General features: G+C 44.2%; 2 protein-coding genes across 3 annotated transcripts in view; both read right to left on the bottom strand.

Moving 5' to 3' along the window:
* Positions 1–7,088, bottom strand: part of LOC146961889 (estrogen-related receptor gamma-like) — a 28,811-nt gene extending 21,723 nt beyond the window's left edge. The window contains exon 1 of the mRNA XM_085771600.1: positions 6,931–7,088. The gene's annotated coding sequence lies outside the window, so the exon portion shown is untranslated. The remainder of the gene's footprint in view (positions 1–6,930) is intronic.
* A 2,830-nt stretch (positions 7,089–9,918) lies between these two features.
* Positions 9,919–19,533, bottom strand: gpatch2 (G patch domain containing 2). 2 transcript variants are annotated; one of them, XM_085771597.1, is made up of 10 exons: positions 19,328–19,533; positions 17,703–17,946; positions 16,119–16,669; positions 15,579–15,643; positions 15,266–15,463; positions 14,266–14,386; positions 13,363–13,402; positions 13,119–13,183; positions 12,845–12,933; positions 9,919–10,692 (listed from the first exon to the last, which is right to left on the bottom strand). In XM_085771597.1, the coding sequence occupies exons 1-10, from the start codon at positions 19,375–19,377 to the stop codon at positions 10,523–10,525; spliced, it is 1,593 nt and encodes a 530-aa protein (XP_085627723.1). In that variant the 5' UTR covers positions 19,378–19,533; the 3' UTR covers positions 9,919–10,522. The 2 variants fall into 2 exon arrangements, with proteins under 2 accessions (XP_085627723.1, XP_085627724.1); XM_085771598.1 differs by having other exon boundaries at positions 16,122–16,669.
* Positions 19,534–19,759: the final 226 nt, after the last annotated feature.

Raw genomic sequence — 19,759 nt, 5'->3', positions numbered from 1 at the left:
AATTTCAGTGTTTGTACTGTTTTTTCAAAACATATGAGTGAAGTGGTCTAATTCGTTTTTGAGGGTAGAAAACTAAAAGAAACATAACCAGAAGAGATTTTTTTTTATCCTAAAAAATTCACTGTTTTAACAATCCATTAAAGTAATTTTTCAAACAGCAGATCCTATGTTTAATGTCATTGTGTTTGTACATTTAATATCTCTGGGATTTGGGATATTTGTTGGACATTAGAAAATGCATTATTTGCTTGGACAGGTGTGTTTTTTTTGTATTTTATGGATGAAAAAGGTTTCACAGACACAAAGGGTGAAACTAGTCAAGTCAAATATTGTCACAAATATGTGACTATATGTATTTCTATGAGAAATAGGCTGATCCATATGGAAACGTAGATTCATGGTTTGTATCTGAGGCTTGACTGACTTCCAGCTTGTACCTGGTCTAATCAGCTATGGCACGGTGCCTGTATGATGCTCTTGGCCTTTCACTGACAACTCACACGTGCACACAAAACCAGGTTATCAGGATCCTCTGGGACCTCAATGGGGTATTTTCCGTCAGCGCACAAGCATAAATGTGGAACATGCCGTTCTCTATTAAAGCAAAATTCAGCAAATTCTTGAGATTTCAAAGGGGGATACATATTTACCGTATGTTCTCTCAATCTGTTTCTCCCCAAATCTGTCAAATAATCCTTTCACTCAACACAGAAAAAGTTGCTGAAAATGCCCCCTGTGTATCTCTGAGCAATCCCAGTTTGAAATCATATTTAATCTCAAAAGTGTAGGCTACAGACATCAAAGGGAGTTTCTTACGTCAGAGCCACACAGTTTCTGCTCTTTTTCTTGTCAGTATCGGCCTGTCTCTTCCTCTCTCATCGACATAACGTCGCGCACCGAGCTGACCCCCGCCGGACCAATCTCCACAGGAATGAAATCACCTGCACTAATCTGCTGCTCAGATAAAGGCCAGACAGCAGACTGCGTGGAGTGGGCCTTATCACATCATGCACCACATGAAAGAGGCGGACCAACAGAAGCGCACACACCACATTAAAAGCAGCCACGCACACAGGCATGGAACATGTGTAAACAAACATGGCCCACGCAAACAGAAAGGAGAAAGCACATGCACATGCTAAACCCCATAAGAGATAAAGACTGTGATTTCTAGCAGCAGATAATTTTATCTCAACTATAAAATACAAAAAGCCAGACAGAGTGCTGCTTATCGTATCGAATCTCCTCAAGTTAATGTATCACATAAAAAGTTATCTACACAGAGAAATTATCTTCTATAAACTATTTAGGAAACTGAATGTTGACGTTAAAGCAAAGTGGCTCTTATCTGTCAGGGTCGTTCACGTTGCCAGCTGCCATCAGTGGATTCATTATTTGGTCAAACAAAGCTGAGGTGTTTTCCACCTGTTCATAAAAGAGGAAAAAGTTCAGTGTTGAAATTAAACCAGAGATTAATAATTTTATCAATGGTTGATATTTTCCTTGGCAGCAGCTGAGTGGTCTTGAGGCGCACCGCCACAGCAGTAGAGCGCACTTGAGTCAGGCCAGAGTGGCGTCGAGTGAAGCACTTGAAGAAGGGAACGCTCCTGAGTGGTTTATTTTTCTGATAATTTCCTCTCTGTTGTGTGCCATCGAACAAAGGCTTTCAGCTTCACTTCACAGAGGCTCTATCGCCAAGTTTCACAGTTTGAGGTAATGTAAATAGAACCTGGAGTGAAAAGACGGCGCACGCATTGAACTTAATTAGTCGATTATCATCAAACAAGTCCTGAATAAATAAATTCAGATTAGCGCTGCTGGAGGTTATTGTCTTCATATTGTATAATCTATCCAGTGTTGAGCTGTGCTGCCGTGCAGACATTCATGGTGCCCAGAGGATGAAGCCCCCAGACACCACCACGAGGTTCACATTTAAGGATTTGAGCAAAATGTCTCAACAGATTTTGGGATTGATCCCAGAAGATAAACTGTAATGACTTTAATGAGACATTAACAATTCATCCACTGATAAGTGATTAAAAATGCTCCTTGTAAGTTTTCAGATCCAAAATAACATCTTCATTTACTTCTTATTATATCCCAGACTGTGGTCCTTTCAGAATCAGCAATTTATGATTAACTCACTAATAGAAGCTCAGAGAAACTAATTCTTTCAATTTTCTGACATCTTGGCTCTGTAAGTGGCTTTAATAATTCTAATATTAATTTTCTGTTGATCATATAATCGAGTAAGATTGTACAATTCGTGTTGTTGGAATTTATGTGAACCTCACCTTGAGGAAAGCAAGTCTGACAGATTATTTATAAGACAGTATTCTGTAGCCTACAGCAGAAATACTGCATCTGTGTATAAGACCTAAGCACAGAAATGCCAAAAATTGATTTGAAAAATTAATTTTGTTTTTGTGAAACAAGGGTGGGTATCAAAAATGTGGGTTTCTAATTCGTCTCCATGTAAATTATTCAAATCATGATATCAGCACAAGCCTCAACAATCAACCTACATCATGTAATTTATATAGCAGCCTACGAAGAAATTAAGAATTATCTTCACCTTCAAACAACAACACTGAATAACAAGTAATCTCAGCAAACAGGACAACAACATGAACCACAGCAAAACTGAGAGAATAATGTACATGAAACAGAAACACGCTCAATGCAGCAGATGAAACTCAACACGCGCGGCTGTAGTTAAACATCAAAAATATTTTTACACTGCTCAGGCTGAACTGAAGACAGGAGTTCAATATCACACAGCACCCAGCTGCCAGCTATTGACCCGACACCAGATGCATCCAGTTTTCTCTGAAGAAAAAAGAAAAAGTACGGTTGAAGCAGCAGGCACTATTACACGTCTGTGCGCGCGCGTGCGTGTGTGTGTCTGTACACTCTTCTCCTCATCCCCTAAACTAAACTCACAGCCACCAAATCTCAGCCTCTGGGGACAGCTGTCGGATTGACTTCCAAAACTGGACAGTCACTCTGCAATTCAAACCCCCACCACACACACACATACACACATTAGCATCAGCGCTCAGATCTAGTGAGTGTAATGTGCTTAGTTTATGCCTGACTCACAGTCATCCATCAATTACCGAGACAGAGGGAAAGACTATTGATACTGTGTGCAAACACCATTGTCTCGCTGCTCCGACACACTCCCTCTCAGACACTTGGATGGTTTACAAAGGGGGGAGACAGAGGGAAGAAGAAGTGGAGAACCACAAAGGGGGGGAGTTAAATAAAATGGATACATGTAAAGAGAGACAAAGAGACGGGAAAAAAATATAATAAAAATAGGGGGAAAAAACTTCAACCTGTGTGTAAGTTTCAAAGGATGAAGTCTTAAAATAGATAGATGGGAGGGAAATGGTTCATAAAATGATGTATTGAATGACAGATGAGCAATGGGAATAGGATCAGTTTCATTCCATTGATCTGTAGCGCACTGTATAGGGATCAGAGGTCACACACACACACACATCCAAGGCAGAAACCTTAGAAAGCCTCTGGGAGAAGCTTAAAGGAATATAACCATAGAAATGTCACTTAGAGCTACTGGGACCTGCTGCTGCTGCTGCTGCTGCTATCATCGGCAGGTCAATGGTCTTCAAATGGTTTTCACTTATCTGGAGATCCGACAGTCCCACTGGGGAGGAAGTGAGTCACTGCTGGGAAACATACACGCACAGGAAGGTACTGAGGCGGGCTGGGTTTCATTACAGCTAATTTGGGACAATTTTGTGAAAAATTTGAGACTAAATACAGAGAGAAAAACTCTGCAACATCAGGCTCATGGTGATAGTTTACGCACCTTAATAACTTGGCTGGACTGCCCCCTAGTGGACGAACGCCTTTGACATTCACAAACACTTTTCACAATGCCTCAAGTTTGATAAAGCCTGATTATTCTTCTGACTTTAATGGAGCTCAAATGTGACTGAAAGCAGAGTGTGCTCAGAGCGGAGTGCGTTTCATTGTTCCTCCATCCCATCGTCATCTCTGTCTTCTCTGGCAGGTGCCCATCTGGAAAGTCTTAGGTACGATTATGTAACCAAGCTTCTCCTAACAACATAATGTGGATTACCACAGCGCAGGCCCTTCATATTCTCAACCAGCGGTATCGGATTAACCGGTGAAGTCCAGGTCTCCAACATTAGCCTCAGCTGATCCACCTCTGTTTCTCTGTGGGAAGGGTCCTGACACATGCTTTCTGGTCCATGTTCTTCATATGTGTTTGCACTTTATTGATCTAATGTGGTCACTGTGCTTCTTGGTTTTCATATCCAGTCTTTATACACAGCTTGGTTTCCATGTCAGACCATCCTGGAAGAGGAAGCTCTCCTCTGTTGCTCTTCTGTTGCTTTTTGTACTTGTTTTACTTCACGCCCTCAGTGCTACCATCTGTTTTCTTCAGTACATTGCCTTTGACAACCAGGGGTACCCAACCGTTCTGCACGGCAAACTCTTACAAGAAAGCAGTGTGTAGTTGAGAAGGTTCGAAATAAGGGTAAGGGTAAGGGTTGGGGTTTTCCTTCTAATGTTCTTGTTCAAATTAAACTTTCTGCAAACTTAAAGAGACCCAGAGGAGTTTGCTTTTGGTTATAAAAGAGTCTCATATTAATGTGGATGAATCTACGTTACCCACACGGGTCCTATTTTGATTAATATGTTGTTTTGTCTTTATAGTTATTTTGATATTATTATTTAGTGGTCGACTTGCCCAGCATTTCCTAGTTTCGGTTTCCCGGACGCTGCCCGGCGGGTCATGGGAATAACGCAGCCGGATCGCTAGTTGGCATCGTTTATGGTCGGAACTAAGACAGCATCTGATCGTCTTCGAACCTTCGACTTAACCTCTTGATTAATAAAAACATTCTTGGCAAATGCTTTTTCTTTCATCAGTCTTACGCCGGTCCAAGAATTTCACTGTGCGCACAGAGGCTCATGGGAAACATTTCAGAAACTCCTCGTAGTCCCTTTAAATGTAAAAAAAAAAAAGAAAAAGAATAAGAAAAAAAAAGAAAAGAAAGAAAAAGAAGAAGACTGCAGAAATAAATAAATAACTTTTTCCTACCAAAGAAATCATATTTTGAAACCACAGAGATATCTTCTATCACTTAGTAGGAGCCCAGCCCCTACGTAGAGAATACTAGACCAACCACGAGGAAAAGCGCTGTAAGTTAACGTTAACCCCCCCCCCACACACACACACACACACACACACACACACACACACACACACACACCACCACCTCCTTACCTCCCACCTCGACTTTTTATATATGCGCAGATGCAAACACACACATCATCTCACACCTGGCTCCCCGATGCATCTCAGGTGAGGAGCAGTGAGTGCAGGCCAAACACACACTGAATCCTGGGAGTCAGCACCACACACACACACACACACACACACACTGCTGATGTCAGGAACTATTATACACACTTTCACATACCTCCACACACACACACACACACACACACACACACACACACACACACATAGAGACACACACACACAAACAGCACACGCTATCTCATCATATCCCTTTTATCTCCACAGGTGGTAAATTTAGCCCTCTGGCTCACTGTCAGCATGTCTACAATAAACAAATCAACGCAGACACACACACACACTAAAAGAGCTATCCTGTCATGTTGGTTTAAAAAAAAAAAAAAAAAAAGTCGACCACAGCTTTGTGTATTCACCTTCTGGCTGTCTTTCTATCCACCTGTCCATCTAGGCACCCCTCTAACGTGGCCTAACACGTTCTGTCAGCAGCTCCACAGGTGAGCCAGTCTCATCTCACGACACCATCTCGCACCACGGAGAGCTAATACCTACACTCATCTCTGTTTCTCTGATTCCTTCACCCCCCATCCCTTCTTCTTTACCAATCTTTCACACAATGTCGCCATCTTTTCTCCCAGTTTCTCTTTTTATTTTTTTATTTTTTTTGTCTTCCAAGGAAATTATCTGTGATGATGATCCTCCTCTCACCCCCCCGTCCGTCCATCCGTCCTCATCTGATCACACTGATGCCCTCTGGGGCTGCTGCTGAGGATTTCCAGGCTTTAAGGCTAGATTTGACCAAAAAAAAAGGACCCCCCTCCCTCCATCCCTCACAAAATGCCTCATGGCTTCCCTCAACCCCACCCCTTCTCTAAGGGGGGGTGGTGGTGGGGGGGGGGTCCTCTCTCAGTAACCTCACCCTCGGCCAGTTAGCCCACTCAGCACAGTCCACTGGTTCTTGGCCACGCCGAGGTACACCGGTCAAAATGTAATTTTCTGCAAGATTACACATGATAATGACTCGCTTTGGAGGGTCGCCATAAATGATGACTTCCAATTATAGATGCATAACTATCGATCTGTCAACAGAAGCTGTGATAAGGAAAGAGAAGAGGAGCGAGGAGAGCCGGGGGGGGGGGGGACAGGGCTGTGGAGATGTACAGTAATGTTGTGTTTACTGACATCTTTCCACCACACACACACACACACACACACACACACTTAGAAACAGTGGACGCTGCTGCAGACAAACTGAGCTGCTGAACATTTGCTGAACTGCCAACAAAGTCCTCGCTATAGACTTGAAAACAAGTATCGATGGGAGCCAATAAAAAAAAGCCTGAGAGATGAGTTCACCTGGGAGCAGAGGAGACCTTCACCTGGTCAGGCACACACACACACACACACACACACGTATATAAATATACACACACTGTACACACACCTCTGTTTCCGTTCAAACACCACACTGGACTGTTTCTAAGCAGGATGGAACCCAAAAAAAAAAAAAAAAAAAACCCCACATTAGTCCGTTTGCTGCAATTAAAAGAAACCCTGCTGCGTCTACTTCTTGTCGTTTGCTCGTCTTATTGCTTTTGCTCAGTACTCACTGTCAGTTTCATCCACTGGCTGGCTGGTCCTCCGCTCTACAGCTGCAGTCAGTCAGTCAGTCTCAAGGACAAACGCTCCAGCTCTCCTTGCCTCCGGTCTCTGTAGCTCAGCGATGCAGCAGCAAGCGCACACACACACACACACACACACACACTCACGCACTCACTCGCGCACACTCGCTCCCAACACACATAAATACATAAACACACACATTGCAACCCCCCCCCCCCCATCCCTCCACCTCCTCCTCCTCCTCCTCCTCTCCTCCCCTCTCACGCTTTCTCCCCTCCTCAGCGTCTCACTCTGATCCAGTGCTGAGTTTACCTACCTACCTGCCTCGCTTGCTCGCAGGGGAGTCCTGAGAGAGTGTGTCAGACAGAAAAGTGTGTCTAAGAGAAGGGATGGGGGTGGGGGTGGGGGTGGGGGTGGTGAGGAGGAGGGGAGGGGAAGGGGATTGGGAAGGGGAAGGGGGAGTGGGGTGTGTGGAGGACACAGCCAGCGTTCCCTTATATGCAGAGGGAGGTGGTGAGTAGAGGACACACAGCGCTCCTGTATTCCTATAGATACAGAGCCGGGGTTTCTATTGCAGCCTGGCAAAGGATGAGGGGGGGGGGGGGGGCAGAGAGAGAGAGAGCATCATATTTCAGCAATGTTGAGTCAGCATGTGAATGTGATGCATGTGTTGACGGAGTTGGAAATGTTTAGAGGGCATGTTCTTATGAGCAGTGATGGCTTAAAGCGGAGATCTGTGTGTGTGTGTGTGTGTGTGTGTGTGTTTGTGTTTGTGTGTCTGTATTTCAGGGACACTGAGACTAGAAACTTTTCCTGGTTTGTGTTAAATCAATAATGATGATTGGAGGCTGGCTTCATTCTCACTGGATGTAAAATGAATTTCAATAGGTATTGTTTTGTTTCAGAGAATAAAAAACAACCGACTGAAAAATAACCATTTGTGAGGAAAAAAATCCTAGTTGCTGTTTTTATTTAACTGCAACTAAAAGACAAGAAAACTGTGAAAACGTGTAGCCTATTTAACAGTTGGCATGGTTTATTTGAAGTATCCTTTAAATCAGTAAGATACATATTGGCCAATAACAAATGAAGCACAGAGAGGTGTTTTTGTTTTTTTTTCTCTCCATCATATAAAACTGTCAGTATTATTTTTCAGCTTTAAATGTGTTTGATTTGATAATTTTGCTCAAAAAAAGGAAGCAAAATAAAGCAGTCCAAAAATGTCTATGGTAACATTATGGAATTAAAGCAGAAGTAAGCGGAACATTTGTGTTAATATAAGTCTTAAATAGTTATATCTTCCAACAGCAATCATTTATATAGAGTGTTTGGTCTGAAACACGGGTCTGTCAGTCACTCTGCTCTGCTGTAAGCCGAGGAGAAAACTTTCCTTGTATCCTACAACCTTTATCCAATGAGGAGAGAGAACGGCATAAAGGGGCGGTCCTCTCTGTGTGTGCAGCCAAGGGATGCGCGTGAATGTGGTGACGTAGGGACGAGGGCGGGGACTGCTAACTCCATCTGCTGACAAGAAGTTAGCCAAAACGACCGGATCACTTACTTCTGCTTTAATTCTCAAATACTGATGGGGACCAAAAAAAACAATCTCTCCATTAGAAGACAAAATATTCAGAAGGAAGTGAAATTTCTTGTTTTTCTTATTACAGACCTGATGCTGATTCTTCAAAACTGATCCTGCAGTCTTCATCACAGGCCACATTGAGCATATTTAACCTCCTCTAAGGTAGGACGACCTGTATGTAACCTGAGAGGCAACATGTAGGGCAAAAGAATCCACCGACAACTTTATGGCAGATGTTTTTTTTTACACATCAACGCAGGAAAAGCAAAGATGCATTTAATTACATTCACGTTTCCACTTACAGTTGGTGCTGCTGTGTTGCTGTGCTGCTGGCACTTTACCATCCCTACTGCTGTCCTGCTGTGACAAGCCATCATGTCTGCTGCAAAAAAGGTGCATTGACGTGAGCACAGAGTGACACTGGAGGCAGCTCAGGTGAGAGTATCAGCATCTTTAATCAGATCAGTCAAAGGACATGGGTAAGCAACTTACTATTAACTTGATCAAACACTCAAGGGGGCAAAAGTGTGATTTTGAAAACGTGATGGGACACCCCTCCCCCCCCCCCTCCCCTCCCCGACTACTGCTAGTAGAAATCTGCCAGGCTTTTGGTAAAATAAAACACCAAATGAGCCATTGGCCATGATCCATAAATGGTACGATTGGCTTTGAAGGACAGCAACAGCCACATCTCAGTTTTATAACATTTTATAACAGCTCTCGTCATATTTCTCTTAAACTTGACCTAACTCGTTACAGTACAACTTCCTGCCCACATCCTAATTCATACTTTTTCCTCTTGACGGCACTTGGATTCACTTAAAATCTCTATTCTGACCAATCTATAGTGGCAATAGTCAAAGAAAAGAGTTATTATATCAACAAGGTGACAAGCAATGGGTCCCCAACTAAGTAAAAAGGATAGAGTAGTGAAACTGTAGTTAGGTCCTGCACATCAAGTGTTTTCATCTTCATATGGAGGTCTATTCATTTTACTTCACTAGAATTAGCAATCCTGCATGGAAACACTGAAGTGTTTACCCTGGCAGTCCTACAGTCATTTGTCATATACTGTGTAAAGTCAATGTGCATGGTCGTGGTTGGCTAATGCTGCAGTGTGCAGAAAGCAAACACGTGTCAGGATATAATACCTAAACAAATTGGGTAAAAAGGGCACACACTGCTGCTACATGAAGGGAACATTTTTGATTTTGATTCTTAATTTTCTTTTCTTTTTTTTTTAGTTTTTTGAGTAAATAAAAACATCCCGATGACATGACATCTTCATATGATCAATAAAATGGATGGGGGAAAAAACCAGCTAGATATCCCAACACACATCCATGCAGTGTACCCTTAACTTCATTACAATAAAAGGAACCTAAAATAAATCTTGAGGTATGGCCTACTCAAACAGCCTTTGATTCCAAAATGCTTGCGCAATATTGGACAAAACCATTTATCATTAATTCACTAACCAATATCACTAACTGAAAATAAACCACACCGTCATGGCTGCCGCACTTTAGGGAGCTGCTCTCGGTATATAATCAACAATACCCCAAGTCTGAGGCGTGCAACTCTGGCATCTGAGGTAACAGGGCTGAGGCAGCATGCCAGTTTAACACACTAACAATGAGGCGTCAGTGTCATCCATTTCCTCCAACATGGAGTTTCTTGAGAGGACACGTTTACAAGAAGTCCTTTTCTCCAGCTCGGCTGCAGTCCTTCACTTTTCGTTTCCGTGTGGATACCCCAGGCTTCTTGCAGTTTCCCCAATATGGGAAAGTTTCTCTCTTTCAGCTCGGGCTCTGTTGCTACAGGCCTTGCTCCTTCCCTTCTTCTGACATCTCACATTCCTGGATTATTCTGGACCCTTTTTTCCATCGTTCGACATCCTGAGCATCATTTCATCTCCGTCACCCCTTGTTAGCTCTTGGAGAGTCTTGTCCCAGTCTGCTTCAGGTCCACGATCCAGAAACTGGGGGAGGGGGGGTTCAGTTGAAACCTAGACCGGTGCCTTTGGGTCTCTGCGTTGCCCGGATGGGCTCAGTGATGCCCCTTCCCTCTGGACCCAGGCCCATCCCCGGGCTCCAGCCCATGCTCTGCAACATACGGTTCCCCATGTTCGAGTCCGGGATGGGGGCAGCATTCTCGCCAACCACTCCTGAAAAGAGAGGTTGGAGAAAAGGAGCAGTCATTGTCTCAGTCATTTTTAATTAAAATATGCTAAAAATCGATTGTGAATATGATCTGTTTCCTTCTTTCCCCACATTTTAAAAACCAAACAATAACTTGACTAAGAAAATCATCATCTTATCAATGAAAAATCTACATAATATTCAGTAGCAGGTTTATGTTTTGTTTTCAGATGAAGCCCTGTCCAATCAGCATGCCAGAGTGTCAGATAATGTTGGAAACCTGCTCCGCCCATGCGTGACCATTTCTGAAACTCTCCCCAACAGTCTGACATTCGCACCCTCTTCACGCTGCACCTGGTCGGCCGCGCGGAGGTGAGAGGGGAGCCAGGCATTGTGTTTCTCCCTCTGATTCTCATTTTCCATTTGTAAGTGCAACTCACTGAGTGTCTTCCTGAGGAGACTGCGCACCGTCATCCCCATTTTTAGTCAATATTGTGTCTCCAACGACCAGCTTTTCACTGAACAGAACAATTATTAACCCATCTGATTTCTCACATGGTCGGTCAGCGCGTTTTTAGAGCAGAAAATTAATTGTCAACAATTTCAATAATCGATAAAGAGTTATTAGAGTAATTAATTCAAAGAAAAATACCAAACAGTCTTTGGTTCCAGCTTGTGAGATGAACAGATTAGTAAAATAAAAGGAGATAAATCAAATCAGTCTCAGCTCTGGCAGTAGTGTTTGTAATGCTAATTTAGCCATTTAAGAGTTATAATGCTTATTTTTGTTACTGTGATTCTTAATACACTCTGGTGCAGCAGTAAATCTCTGAAAACTTGTTGTACTAAGGGCTCCTCTCTTCCTCCCCATCACTCTCTCAAATTGTTCCCTCTAAAGAGGATACACTGAAGTAATGGAATCATGCGAGCGACTTAGCCACATTTCCAGCCACGCAGCAAATAGATCCAATGAGAGGACGCCTACACACGTCTCAAAAAGATAGTGGTCATTTTGTTCCCTCTGTCTTCCTGGAAGTTGACGGTCCAGACACCGAAGCTAAACCATGACCCTTTAAATCCCGTCTTTATTTGTATGCAGCGCGGGGCCAAGCTTCCTTCTCATTTACACGCAATTGTTTATTCCCAGGTGGGTTGGAGCCAGATTGTCAGGATGTGAATCTGGCAGGTCCCCGCTGCCGGCCCGCTGTGAGGTCGGCACCTACCGGTCCTGAGCGAGTATCAGACAAGCTCAATATTTGTAACGCATCACTGAACGTGTCACTTTGGAGAACGCCGTATCAGCAATTTAGTGCATGAAATTTGCATGTGCGCACCACCTGAGTGCCGCTTCATGTTTTGACTGAATTTTTTTTTTCAAATGTTTTAATAAATAATGACCAAATAATTTGGGTTCCTGTTACTGTTTTTTTTTTCCTCGGCTGCCTGCTCTCTTTTGTGTGCCCTGTTTCTCATATTTTCATTTTACAAGCAATAGATGCAGATAAATAAAGAAAGGGAGCTCACACCTGCAATGACAACTCATAACCCACTGTGAATGCAGTTCTAGTTTCAGGTTGTAAATTAGGATAAATAAAAATGGGGCACAGCACAGCTCTGGATAAAACATCATACAATGGGACTTTGGCCTAACAGCATTAGGCTTTGCTGCCTCACCCTTCCTCCTCCTTTCGACAGCATCGACTGGCCCAGAGGTAAGAAGAGTGGTTTGGGGGGAAGGGGGTGGAGATACGCAAGTGTAAATGGCTAAGAGCTAATCCAGTATCTCTGCTGTGACAACATGACTTAGCCAGCTGACTCTGGTCCAACACAGCTTAGGAGGAAAGGCAGTTTGGAGCTAAAGCAGGCTTTAACAATGAGAGAGGAAGAGAGAGGGAGCAATGTGAAGGTTGACGGACAGTTGGACACCCTTCTCTCAATCAACCCCGGTGGAAAATGTAGGGTGAAACCCTCACTTCCTCATCCCAGTCCCCTTGTGTTTACATCAGTGTAGGTGTGAGACAGACGGCGAGGAGGAAAGCAGGCTGGTGAACATACTGAGCTCGACCAAGAGGGGGAGGAGAAGAAGACGGAAAGTGAGAGCCAAAAATACAATAAACGGGGCCGTTGGTAATAAATGCCAGATGGTATGTTAGGTGTAGCTAGGTGTGCATCCAATACCTGAGGGGGCAGTGGAACCGAGGGGGGCTGCTTTTCGCCTCCGCTTGACATCCCCTGTACATAGAGAGCCCAGGTGCCCACTGGTCTGTCTGCAAAACCAGCCAGGCAGGACAAAAATATGGCAGTATTAGTTTTTGTGGCAAATAGCACAAGAGGAATTTGAAGAAAAAAACACACCAAACCAGCTAGACTGCAGCAAAGACCAAAGCATGCGCTGGGGAAAATTAATCTGTCCATAAATCACAGGTGTTTTGAGCTAAAAGGTTGTTCTCACCTGCTGGCTGTTTTTACTGAACAGCTTCTGCGATGCCCTCTGTCTGTCCGCGGGTCCCAGTGCAACTAAACAGGCAGCGGAGGAGGAGGAGAAAAAGAAAAAGAAGAAAAACAAAAGTTCAAGCAGTCTGCAAGTTATGTTTGCAACAGCAGAACACTTGTGTATTTAAATACTCTGGGTCTTTGTGATATGTCCATATCTAAACTTTGCATTTCAACCTATTTGGTCCAAAAACATGGCTCACCTGTCCGTGTTCTCTCCTCGAGCCCGAGCTGAACCACGGCCTGTTGGAGATACAATAGTGTGAGGCAGCGACCCAGAGACTGAGAGCAAACTGCTATTCTTCATAATTTCTTGTCATAATTGAACTGTTGGCCTTTGTTCACTACAGACCTTTATAGAAACCCAAGATCATTGATTGATGATTGATCAGTCAGCACTGAAGCAAAAACTGGGACAAATGTGAAACCATTACTATGAAAACGATTACGAATTAATATTTGGCCCACTGTAGCAAGGGCTCCAGACTGCCCCTAAATGGGGGATTTTGCCCCTAAATTTTGAGACAGTGCAAGTAAATTTTTCATCTACTTGCGCATGTACTGTACGACCAGTAAAATGTCTGTTTTATTTTAAACACTGGTGAAACATGAAAGGGACGACTGAAAGAATCTGAAATCTGTCATTATAGGTGTCAGACCAATGTGTGTGAGGATCATGAATGAAAAGGAAATCTGAATATTTGCTTTGCAAGTTGATTTACAGTGTGCGCCTCTAAATTTTTTGCTTGCACTCCTAAAACTTTATGTTAGTCTGGAGCCCTGGTAGTCTAGATTCATTGTGTGTGTGTGTGTGCGTCTACTATCAAGTACGTCTATTTAGTCTACGCTGTGATCTGGGTTCCAGTTTACCTTGATTCAAAATGTGTGTAATTACTGTTTTTAAAGGTGCTAATGTAATTATGCTTTTGATTGATCTAACCCTGCAGGCTGCAAACCAAATTTAATGACTAGAAATTGATTAATTGGTTTTGGCACACAGATGGCTGCTTAAGAAAAACATATACACAAACAACAGAAACACAAGAACAAACATAAACAGCAAAAGAATCAGAATCAACAGCAAAGTATAAAAAGACTGAACTCACTCATGGGAGTCCTGGGATTGTCTACCCAGTCTGTCGCTGAAACCCTGGCTTGAGCTGCCCTGCAACCCTGCCTCGGATGCCTGCTGGTTTCCATGGAGACGGCTCAGTCTGGCCTGAAAACCTGACAAACGTAGTGCAAGTTCATCAGCAAAAAATACAGTTATTGAAATGGATTAGCCCAACTGCAACATGTAAATCTAGTGGAGAGTTCATGCCAGACGCATTTCTGCCCCTCATGTCCCATTAAACTGGGTCGGTACGGGGAGGGGTCATACAGAAATGTAAACCAGTGGAACATTAGTCAGGGAGGGAAAGGCGGTTTTATGTCAATGGGAGATACAGGATCAAATAATCTTACTGCTAAACAAAACATTTGCCACTGTATTGCATGCAATTTGGAGAAGACAGGATGTGCAATAACATTAAGGAACATTAGACCCAATCAATTGTCATGGCTACTTTGTAATCAGCTGAGAGACGTTGGCCAAAAAAGTCGTTTTCATTTAATACTGGATGTTAAAACCAGTGTTCATCCACAGAGGATTTTGCTCCCTATATCTACTATACAGCAGCAGAGTGCTGATTAGTCCCAGTTTGTCTCTGTGTGAAGTGTTCGCCTCCTACTGGTCAAGAAGGAGACTGCAACAACAGTATCACTGTAAAATCTATGCTGGCCCCCAAATTCACACAACTACAGAGTAAAAATCAACCATAAGGCAAGGCAAGGCAATTTTATTTGTATAGCCTGTTTTTACAGTTTGTCTCAAAGGGCTTTACATGGCATCATAACAACATCCTCTGCCCTTAGAACCTCACATCGACTGAGGAAAAACTCCATGGAAAACCCTTTTATCAGGGAAAAATTGGAGAAACCTCAGGGTGAGCAACAGAGGAGGGATCCCTCAACCAGGACGGGCAGACGTGCAATAGATGTTGTTACATACAAGAAAACAGTTTATAGTTTAAGCGCAACCCTGGATACTATAGCTTTACCACGCACCTCTCTGCGCTCCAGGGCTCATGAGCGGGAAAGATCCCGTCAGGATGCTGTTGAAGACCGGGTCGGCCAGATCCAGCTCCTCTGACCCCGTCTCCCTCTCCCACCAGGGAACCACTCCCGCTATCCCACATGCGCCTCCGGGCCCTGAACCAGAGCCCGGCTCTCCTTCGTAAAACCAGTCACTCTGCTCGTCGTCGCCTGGAAGAGAGAGAGAGGATAGAGACGCCTGGGTCAAGAGCAATGCTGGACATAAACAACACACTGTTGTTGTTACACTGCTGTTGAACCCATATCATAGAAAAAAAGTTAGTACCTTGTCTCCCCTCATCATTGGTATAGAGGCCACCGTCGCTGCTGTTACTGACGCTGCTGGTTTCACTGCGAAGGACAAAGTAGGTAAAGGACAATAAATAACAGACTGAAGATATTTCCCGCGGTCGAAAGGGAGCAAAAAACTGTCCACTAGAAGAAAAACTAGCAAGATTTCACACACCAGGGGAAAAGATATCAGTCAGTTTTAGTATCAATACCAGTATCGTATACAGTGGCTATGTTTTTCTATTTTCCATTTTACAACAGAAGCCAAAATGTGACCTGAACAAAAGCAGCTGTAAAGGGACAATGACATAAAAGAGTAACCAGGAATTTCAATATTCAAAGACTAAGTAAACCTGATGATGATATTCATCTGTTTTTGATACTTTTTTCAAACCGTACCTAGCCACACAAACAACCTTACCTGGTGTCCTATTGGCTCAAACACATTCTTGTACATATCGTATGACGCAGAGACAGGGGAGGTGTAATTTCTGGAAGCAGAGCGCATAAATAAAGCCAAAGTCAAAACACTAACCACCTGTCACTCATGTCCTCATCCGAGCCCTTCTGCTCCTCCAGCTCCATCTTGTCCTTAGACCCCTCCAGCGGAGAGGAGATGTGGTCCTCGCTCTCCACCACCACCCCTTCGTCTGCGGCCTCCACTCCCGGCCTGTGGGTCGCCAGTTTCCTCTTCTTCACCCTGTTCTTCCCTCCACCTGGCCCCGCCAAGCCGCCTCCGCACAGCTCCATGGCGCCCCTGTCCTCGTTCGAGCCGAGTCTATGCAGCCTTGCCCCGACGCGAGCTTTGGGGACCGGTGGAGGTCCGAGCATGGTGACAGAGGGGGGCTCCGGTTCTGCAGGCGGGTCCACGGCCATACGTTTGACCTTACGCCGCCGCCTGAGGCTGCGAGTTCCCTCTACAGACCCCAGCACACCCAGGTCGTCTGGCCAGAGCGGCCGCTTGCTTCTCCCCATATCAGCAGTGAGGGGGGTCCGGCGTTTAGGGCCGAGCTGTTCGTCTGAGTCACTGTTGTCGCGGGCATGGCTGTTGGCAGCAGACACTCCTCCAGTACTGGCACGGTAGTCCTGCAACATGTCAGTGCGGCAAATACAAGACAGTGATGCCATTGCTAAATTAAGAAACTGGGGGAAAAAATTGAGAATGTCAGTTACGCTGAGGCGATAACAGAGTAAAAGTGGGACAAAATATCTATCTAGAAGAAGCCGATTATATGTCATTGTCCAAATCTCCTTACTGTCACTTAAAGGGATAGTTCAACATTTTGGCACATTTGACCATTGCCATAATCTCTTTAGTTTTAGGAGTAGGTTCGTTACCTTTAATTGTCGGTGCAAGCTATTTTTAGAACGGCAGAGCAGAGCCGCGAGCTGCTCAGAGCTACGCTACAGAGGCTAATGGAATTTCTTGGTTTCCTTCATCAAACTCATCACATACAAAATCAAACAACTCCAGAGACTGCTTACATCAGCAGTTGTGCATGAATTTACCTCGAAAACAAGTTCCGTTACGAGACGGAGTTGTTATATCTCATAGCACATTCACCACACTATATCTCATAGTGTGGTGAATGTGCAGGTCACAACTTGCCCACGAGAGCGTTTTAAAGTTGTTGGATTGTGTATTTGATGAGTTTGATGAGGAAACCAAGAAATCCCATGAGCCTCTGTAGCGTAGCTCTGAGCAGCTCACGGCTCTGCTTCGCCGTTCTAACAGCTTGCACCGATAATTAAAGGTAACAACCCTACTGCTATGACTATAGGGATTATGGCAAACGGGCCAATGTGCCAAAATGTTGAGCTATTCCTTTAAAAAACAAAGAATCTTTATTCAATCTGCAATTTTAACATTGCATGGAGGACAAACAGAGGGGAAAACAAAATGTATCGGAAGCAACAGAGAGGCTCACTCCCGTGCCTTTCCTGCTATGATACGCTTCCTTTTCCTGCCCTTGCCCTTCTCAGAAAAGCAGTGTGGAGTTGGCGAGACCCTAACCCCAAGATTGAAGACACTTTGCTCAAGGGCTCCTCAATCAGCCTGTTAGCTCTGGCTTTAAACTGGTAGCAAACCATTGTGGTCCGTCCACTGACCCCATCTCACCTTATGCTCTTCCACACTGGACTCTGACCCCTCACTCAGGTGGCCCGTCTCCCATGGCGGGTGCGGGTTGTCCGATCGCCGTTTCCTACCTCTGCGCTTCCGAGCCTGCCTCTTCAGCAGACAGCCCACCGCGAGAGCGTGATCCCCTCCATCGCCAAAGCCACCACGAGCGGCTTGCTCTGAGCTCTCCTCCAGCGCTGACACCAGGTCATGGACCAGCTCGTCCATCGTCCGGCGAAAGTGCCTGCAGTGGGGGTAGACAGGCAACTCTTAAACATGTATGTAGAGCAATTAAAGTTAGTGTTGTGGTCAAGACCACCTAACACCAAGACCAAGTCAACACCAAGACCAGAGCATACCAAGACTTTGAGGGGGTCGAGACCAAGTCAAGACTAAACCAATGCGAGACCATTTTCAAGACCATTATTGTATTCAGAAACAGTACTCATAATAACCATGTAGCTGGATTTACATTATTCCTCAGCTAAGAATAACATTTAAATTTATGTAAAATCTATTCCATAATTGAAACAAGGTTTGGATTGAACAGAATAACACTCCCACTGTTGACAATGGCGCAACCAAGTTTTTCAGACGGTTACACGAGCATACACTTCTGTATATCAATTTAACTTATCTTAAAGTTATTGAATTACATTTCATAAACCGAAGTGAGCGAGTGACAGAAAGACATTTGCGTTTAAAAAAAAAAAACTTGTCACTGCAGCTGTGGTCTTGAGAAAAAAAATCCCGAGTCCAGCTCGGCCGAGACCGAGACAAGACCGAGTAAAGATGTAGTCGAGTCCGGGACAAGACCAAGAACATGACATTGTCGTCTCAGCAGTACAACAACACCACAACACTAATTGAAGTATGTATGTATTGTACTGGGCGACGTCCAGGGTGGATAAGGGAGTAACTTACTGGGCCGTAAAAAGTGTGGGACCTTAGTAAGCAGACGTGATTTGGATGTTGTCACTGGTGAAGGAGTTGATACAAGTGTGGGACCATCAGTGTCAAAACAGATACTCGATGTAAAACACTGTGAACCTTAATCAGCCTCGCTATGAGCGTGGCAGCCGACGACAACAGCGTTAAATGTGGGTAAGTTAGCTGAGAAACTCATTAGCACGGTTAATATTTGTCCGCATGTCACACTTTATTAATCGTATTTCCATCCAGCACAGGAAGAGTCAATACACGACGAGTTCATAAATACTAAATACTTACGTTGATAAATCTCCTAAATGTCTAATAAAGAGCCTGCGGTCTCGTTGGCATCATCCTTATGAAATTTACACCGATACGACTGGTTGTTATTAGCTTTACAAGCTAACTTTTATACTCGGTGGCTAGCTAAGTCTCTTTACAGCTCCCGCCCACCTACTTCATCTCAAATTGTTAATTATTAACCACCACGAAGTATTAACAATAACAGCGTCAATGTGTCGGTAGTTGTAACTAACCACTGTCGCCGGAAAACAAGCAACAAAGCGCCGCCGAGATACTCAGGTTAGCTTCGTAGCTAGCCTGCTAACCGAGCTAGCTCCAGCCGGCGGATTCACGAGTGGAGTGGACGTGAACAATATGTTACGTCTGAGTGCTTTCAAAAGACCACCACCTACCAGCCGGTTCCCGCTTTGCCGATGGTTTTTAAATTAGCTGCACGGAACATTAAAGCCGCCAAATGCCAGATACCTTTTAGCCAGAAACAACGGACAAACACTGACACACGACAACAGACACCATCCTGCTGCTGCCGCCGCCACACAAAGCTAACGATCAGCTAGCTGGATCGATATGCGACAAGAGGACAGCACCGTGAAGGCAGCATCGCACCCTGTGCTGCCTTCACGGACCATGGGAACAGTCCTGGTTTGAGTTACGATATGAGAGACTGTAGAGAGCCACATAGCAAAGTAGCAGAGTCATAATAACAACAATAACCAATAATAGTGTTCATTATTAGGCTACATGTTGTTTTCCCTTTTGTTCTCTCTATTGGTGTGGTTGTTGTTTTTATTGAGGGATTTATTTTACAACAATTAGGCTAAATG

Source organism: Trachurus japonicus, chromosome 24 (assembly GCF_045865225.1).
Source record: "Trachurus japonicus isolate A0001 chromosome 24, Traja_1.0".
NCBI lineage: Eukaryota > Metazoa > Chordata > Actinopteri > Carangiformes > Carangidae > Trachurus > Trachurus japonicus.
This window is presented reverse-complemented; position numbering and strand designations above follow the sequence as displayed.

Excerpts from the sequence above, each read along its gene's own strand:
- gpatch2 (XM_085771597.1), bottom strand. The coding sequence starts at position 19,377 with ATGTTCCGTGCAGCTAATTTAAAAACCATCGGCAAAGCGGGAACCGGC. Across the intron at positions 12,934-13,118 it reads TCAGTAAAAACAGCCAGCAG|ACAGACCAGTGGGCACCTGG; the intron begins GTGAGAACAACC and ends CTGGTTTTGCAG. Across the intron at positions 10,693-12,844 it reads CGGTTCCACTGCCCCCTCAG|GAGTGGTTGGCGAGAATGCT; the intron begins GTATTGGATGCA and ends CTCTCTTTTCAG.